The 7,500-nt window shown below is 35.6% G+C and overlaps 1 protein-coding gene across 1 annotated transcript in view; it reads left to right on the top strand.

The window, feature by feature from the left end:
* The window catches only part of LOC115227149 (paired box protein Pax-6), a 58,038-nt gene extending 55,935 nt beyond the window's left edge, over positions 1-2,103 (top strand). The window contains exon 6 of the mRNA XM_029798065.2: positions 1,533-2,103. Within this exon, the coding sequence (XP_029653925.1) occupies positions 1,533-1,910 (378 nt within the window). The 3' untranslated portion in view covers positions 1,911-2,103. The remainder of the gene's footprint in view (positions 1-1,532) is intronic.
* Positions 2,104-7,500: the final 5,397 nt, after the last annotated feature.

Here is a 7,500-nt window from a genome sequence, read left to right on the forward strand (position 1 = left end):
AGTTGACCTCAGCTAGATTTGAAGTCAGAAGGTAGCGATCCAGAAGAAAAGCAACAAGGCATTTTGTCCGACGATCTAACAATTCTACCAGCTCACCGCCTTTAATAATAGTTCCTAATATAGGCAAAAAGCCTGAAATTTGTGGGAGGAGGTTTGTCGATAGCATCAACTCCAGTATTTGATTGTAACTTTATCTTATTGACACCGAAATGATGAAAAGTCGAAGTTGACTTCGGCGAAATTTGAACTCAGAGCGTAAAGAGATGGAAGAAATACCGCAAGGCATTTTGTCCGACGCTTTAACGATTCTTCTAACCCATCGAACAATATTGTTTCAAATTTTAGGCGCAAGACGAGCAATTTTGATGGAATGGGTGAATCGATTAAATTGATTTCAGTACTTTATTTTGTCGGAAGGATGAAAAGCAAAGTCCACTCCGTAGGATATGAACTCGGAATGTAACCGAATTCTCTAATCTGTTACTTGTTTCAACCATTGGACAGTGGCTATGCTGAGACACCACCTCGAAGGATTTAGTCGAACAAATTGACCCCAGTACTGATTTTTTTAAAGTCTGTTCATATCGATCTCTTTTACTGAATGGCTAAGTTAAGGGGACGCAAATAAACCACCACCAGTTGTTAAGCAGTTGTGGGGACAACCACAAACACAAAGATACACACACACATACACATGCATAAAAAGCATGTACCCTCATAGGGGTCAGCTGTCCTGCTGATGTGGATATCACTTTGAAAATCAAAGAGAAAGAGGACAACCTATGGACAACTGATTCGAAACCCCAAGCTTCTATACCCAGGTTAAAAATTATATTTATACCAATAATGGTTTGTGCACTTGGTTCTGTAAGTAAATGCCTAACTGACAGTCTGGATAAGCTTAGATTTCCAAAAAGAAAAGAAATCAAATAACTTGCATATTACAAATGTAAGCGGAACAGTAAAAATATGCAAGACCTTTCTCAAGTTTAAAATATGACATTGTTTTCATTATTTACAATCGAAAAATGGAGCTTTGTATCTTTGTCAGAAGCCAGCTCCTTTTTCAGAGGTAAAAATTCAAATAATTAAAAACAGAAAAGGAGTGGCTTTGTGGTAAGTAGCTTGCTTACCAGCTATATGGTTCCAGGTTCAGTTCCACTGCATGGCATCTTGGGCAAGTGTCTTGTACTATAGCCTCGGGCCTTGTGAGTGGATTTGGTAGACGGAAACTGAAAGAAGCCCGTCGTATATATGTGTGTGTGTGTGTTTGTGTGTCTGTGCCCCCCCCCCAAATCGCTTGACAACCAATGCTGGTGTATTTACGTCCCCGTAACTTAGCGGTTCGGCAAAAGAGTCCGATAGAATAGGTACTAAGCTTACAAAGAAAAATCCTGGGGTCGATTTGCTCGACTAAAAGCATGGCCACAGTCAAATGACTGAAACATGTAAAAGAGTAAACGAGAGAGTAAAGAGAAGAGAACATACATAGAAATTTCTATTTAATAATTTTTTTTCTTTGTTTCATTTAGGTTTGGTTCTCGAATCGCCGGGCAAAATGGCGGCGTCATCAACGAATTCGACTTTTTCAATATCCGACATCCCTACTGGTCCCATGGTCACCGTCAGCATCAAGTCCAATGCAGATACTTCCGTCAGACAAGACAAGCAACGAAATGCCAACACATCACTTACCTCTTCCACCTCCAGCACATCAGCCACATTTGTCGTTAACGCATCAGTGCTCATTAAACAAAAGACCGATATACATCGATGATTATCCGATGTCTGAACCCTCTCCAAACAGAGAGAGATTGAACAGTTTCAAAGATGAATCACATTCCCGCCAACACATTACGTTCGGTAGTAAACATTCAGCATTTCGACCAATAGAGAGACATTGTTCGTAGATGGTCACTTGGGGGTTGAACGGAGTACGCAGATGCAAAGGACATTCATTACAAATAGCTTTACACAAATAAGCACGTACATACATATTGTACATTGTATGGATGTGTTTGTGCATATATGTATATATATATATTAATTCCCAACACGCCAGATGAATTCAATTCGTTCCCAGTCGAAAGACGCCTGTTGTTATGTCCTGTTGTTATTATTATTATTGTTTTTTGTATTATTTCTGTATTTATATTCGTGTAACATCGTCTGTTTTTCTGTCCTTGTTTCGTATACATTCGATGTTTTTTTTTCCAAGGAATCTAATGCTCTTAGCTTAGTTTTTCCTTGGGGCTGGTCAGATTGGAGCAATCTCAAGATTAATCAGCCGAAATAGCGAGGATGATCCGGTTCTTGACTGAAGATAAAAGGCTTCGAATGACCCGTCCGTGTTTTTTTTTGTAACGTCTATCTGGATGTTTTGTTGTCCCTTTTTGTATCACCTAGCTGTCCGGATGTTTTGCGTTCTTGTCCCATTTTGTATTTTATTTTAAATATATATATATATATATATATATATATATATATAATGCACATACACACACGTACACGCATGTTTAATTACTTTAAGATATTATCTTATTGAAAAGATCATTGGAAGAACAAACATGCAAGGGGTTTTATACAATTTACGAGTTGTTTCAAAATACCGAACTTTGCCTGAAAGTATAGACAAAACTGAATTCGTCAAATGTCTTCCGCATTCTCTGTAGGAGACTCCATTCACATAATCCAATATTGTGATGAACAACGCTATCCAATTCATCTCCAAAACATTATATGCCTTCTTTAGAAGATTCCATATCATTTGCACATCATATTTCCACAATAATTTCTTTTATTTTTGCCATTCCTGATGAATTGACTGAGACTTTACCATCATCAACATCAACATTATCATTTTCTTCTTCAAAACTATGACTTCAAATGATCGAAAAGTTGAAGTATCGCTTTATCGATTTTTATAACGTGGGTTTTCTTTAAATGGTAGTTGCTTCAACTTATCTACCCAAGTGTTCTGTGAGAAAGTTACCTGCGGTGGAATAAAGACCTTTCGAGGCAGTGATTTAGCTCTCATTTACGTCACATTGCAGACAATGAAAATACGTCTTAAACCATTACATTTCACACCTCTTTGTTCCAGGTTTGGAAATTTGCAGCAAGAGAACGTAACAATGTGAAAAGTTAAGAAATCTCTTGTCATAGATTTATTGGTTTCATATATTTTTCTGAAATAAAGTTCATCAAACAATCCTACTCTGCATGTTTTTCATCATTCTTGCTAATATCTTTACATTGTAAGTGTCTTGTGACTGTTAGAAACTTGGATCCATAAAATATATTAGCAGCAAATTGTTGCGGTTGATTTAAGTGAATATGTATCAAAGCGCGATATAAATGTGACCCTGTGCCATTAACCGAAATCAATATTGCTAAAAAGTGGTAGGTTGAAAGAATTGAGAGCATCAGACAAAATAACTTTAAATTATTTGTGTGTGTGTGTGTAGCTTTTATCTTTTGCTTGTTTCATATTTCTTTACTACCCACAAGGGGCTAAACATAGAGTGGACAAACAAGGACAGACAAACGGATTAAGTCGATTACATCGACCCCAGTGCGTAACTGGTACTTATTTAATCGACCCCCGAAAGGATGAAAGGCAAAGTCGGCCTCGGCGGAATTTGAACTCAGAACGTAACGGCAGACGAAATACTGCTAAGCATTTTACTGAACTGCTAAGCTACCGGGACGTAAACAAACCAATGCCGGGCGTCAAGTCTGGTGGGGGACAAACACAGACACACACACACACACGACAGGCTTCTTTCAGTTTCCGTCTATCAGATCCACTCACAAGGCTGTGGTCGGCCCGAAGCTATAGTAGAAGACACTTACCAAGGTGCCACGCAGTGGGACCAAATCTGAACCATACGGTTGAGAAGCAAACTTCTTACCACACATTATTTTTAAACTTACACATACAAATACTAAATACCGTACAAGATTAATTTGGACTTACGACTTTATATATATATAATAATATATATATATATATATATAAATATATAGTGATGTAAATATGCCATTTGAATATGGCTAACCCCAAGGGGGGATGCTACTGTAGTTTTTAGCCCCAGGAAGACATCTCCTCCAGCTGGCTATTGACACACTTTCTGTGTCCTATCAGTATTTGCAAAGGGAGCCATCCTTCCCGTCTTCAACTTATGATACACACGGACCCGAGTTTCAAGGTATTGACCTATCATCAGCGTGTGACAATCACAGTTGTCGATAGGAAGGAGGTTCTCTTTACAAATACATATACTTTTTCCAAATACATATACTTTTTACAAATACATATACTTTGTTAGCCATATTCAAATGGCATATTTACATCACGATGTGTTTCTGCTACTGTTGATAACTCACTCTGATATTTATCATTGTTATATATATATATATATATATATATATATATATACATTTATTTATTTATAACAAAATATTTTTTTAAATCACTTACACGTCAACTTAAACTGTATTAAGTAATTCTCATACACTTTCAATATCTATATCTATCTATCTCTCTCTCTCTCTCTCTCTCTCTCTCTATATATATATATATATATATATATATTAATATATATATATATATATTGGCCACCTGATTTCAACATCAGTTATGTTGCATGTTACTGGATTTACTTCAAGAATCCTTGGTGTCCATGGAGTTCATATAAATTGATCAGAGACAGAGAATGAATTCCCGGAGCTTTTTTTTTTTTTTTATATCATGTACGCTTCATGTTTTATGTTCTTATTTGTCTATATTTTTTTTCAGTCTATTTCATTGAACTACTTTTTTTGAAGAGGAGCCTGTCTTCTCTCAAATTTTTTATGAATACTGTTTGAATGTAGCTGACTTCCTAAAAATATATCTTAATAGAGCTGGGTGAAATGAAGAGAAGCAAGAGCGAGGTACTTGTTTTAAAAAATCGCCTGAAGAGACGCAGTCGGCGCTTGTGAGGCTAAACAATTGTGCAGCAATTCACAATTGGAATACAGTTGCAGAATGAGTCGAAACAGTTGTAGTGGATTTGAATATATAATCTCGTGAATTCTATTTTCTGTCTCTGATGTGTGTGTGTGTGTGTGTGTGTGTGTGTGTGTGTGTGTGTGTGTTCGCGCGCTCATGATTTTTTTTTATAACCTGAAATTGAAAGTTTACCCCACGACTCGAGTTTCATGCCAATGCGATCTGCAGTTGAGAATTGTTACAACTTAGTACTGATTGTGTATTTATGTCCTTTGATATGTTAGTATTGTCCAGTGCTTGTGTTTGTTCATCGGTTTCCTATTTAGTATTTATTGATTTACTGAGGTTTTTTTCTAGCCTCTTCATTGCTTGTTTTTTGGTATTTTTCGTGATTTAGTGCTTGTATTTCTTCTAATTGTAGGGAGGAGGAAAATGTTATTAATTTGTTTAGGATTTGTTTGTAGGGTGTGTGTGTATGATGGGGAGGGTGTTGTTAACACGAAGATTTATGAGTGGATTTGCAGTAAAACTAATTAAGTGTATATCTATCTATCTAATATATATATATAATATATATATATATATATATATAAAACTTATAAAATAAGGGTAAAAAAAAATTCTAATACCAAATAGCCGAAAAAGACAAAATTGTCAATAACCATTATAATTTATCGTCTTGAACGCATAAATTATAATGGTTATTAACATTTTTGTCTTTTTTCGGCATATTTGGCATTAGAATTTTCTTTTTCTTTTGCCCTTATTTTATAAGTTATTTATAAATTTAACCTTTAAAGGTATTTTTTGATATGCTGGCCATTGATAAAATATTTTCGAAAAGAATTTTATCCTACATTAGTTATATATATATATATATATATATATATATATATATATATTATATATATATTTATATATTGTGAGTAGTTGTTGCCCTGGTGATTGGTACTTTCATGGCAGAGGGATTTAAGGATGCTGTTTTGTGAATAAAAACATCTGCTTATTTATTTTTGTTGTTGGTAATGGAATTTCGTTTTCTTGTTTTAAAAAGATGTGTGTGTGTGTGTTTCTTAAGAATTTTGTATATGCACATATGTAAAAACGTTTGTGCGTGTACGTGTGGGAGAATGTGTGGTCATCCGGCTTTGGTATGCTTTTCTGTATGGCTGAGATGGGTGCTTGTTATTTTGTTAGTGGTCGCAGAACATAATATAAAAATGAAGATATGTGTGTGAGATTATGAGTTTCTTTAGGGAAAGGTATATTTAAGGTATATTTTAAGTGGTTGGTGTTAGCTGTGGAATTAATTAAGAACATGTTTGTTGTGGATAGATATATCTTTCGTGAATGGTATTTTCATGACAAGGCGGCGAGCTGGTAGAAACTTTAGCACGCCGGGCGAAATGCTTAGCGGTATTTCGTCTGCCGTAACGTTGTGAGTTCAAATTCCGCCAAGGTCGACTTTGCCTTTCATCCTTTCGGGGTCAGTTAAATAAGTATCAGTTACGCACTGGGATCGATATAATCGACTTAATCCCTTTGTCTGTCCTTGTTTGTCCCCTCTGTGTTTAGCCCCTTGTGGGGTAGTAAAGAAACAGGTATTTTCATGAGCTAGATGTTTTCAGCGTTTTTAAAGATTTATTGACGGGCTGTCTTTGTAAGAATGTAATGAATTAACGACTACGTTTTTTTTTTCTTTTCTCGCTTGAAGATTACAATCGTGTAAAATCCGAGTCACGAGAAAAACTCAGTTTCAGTTAGCACACGCAAATACTAAATGCCAAAGAAGATAAATTTGAACTCAAGAATTTTGTCCTACGTTTTAATGATCTGGTTAAGTTATAGGCGGTGGGTAACAAATATTGATAGATGGAGATTATAATAAATTAAATCATCCTCCAGTGATTGGTTGGTATTTATTTTATTTGACCTGGAAGTAAGAAAAATAAGTTTACTCCTACCGCAATGGAATTAGACCATAGAACGTAAATACCGGTAAATTTTTCGATCAGCGTTCGACCAAATGAATTGTCCGCCATCTTTTTCCTGACTTTTGAAAATATAAACATCCATACTTCGATCAGTTATGGATCAGTCATTAAAAAATATTTAATGTGATTGTTTTAAGTTGTTATTTAACCGAGGTCACCCTGATGGAGCGGTCGAAACAATGATCAAATGTATTCCGGCAATGATGACCTCATCTTTGTTACGAGTGCTCATTGTACTTTTCTTTTTTAATAAAACAGGATGTGATCTAGGGAAATTCTTCATCTATTTCTAGCAGATTAAATGACTGTGTAGAGCAGTGCTTTGCCAAACTTTTTGCTGGAGCGGAACCCCAATGAAACATTCCACTGGCTCGAGGAACCCCTGTGCAATAATTTAATAGTCTTATGCACACATATCTGCACAGGAGAATTAAAAATTACTGCCGATTTTAGCAGTTTTGTATGCATGCATGTATGTATGTATGCATGTATGTATGTATGTATGAATGT

The sequence above is a fragment of the Octopus sinensis genome, linkage group LG2 (assembly GCF_006345805.1).
Source record: "Octopus sinensis linkage group LG2, ASM634580v1, whole genome shotgun sequence".
In the NCBI taxonomy this organism is placed as follows: Eukaryota; Metazoa; Mollusca; class Cephalopoda; order Octopoda; family Octopodidae; genus Octopus; species Octopus sinensis.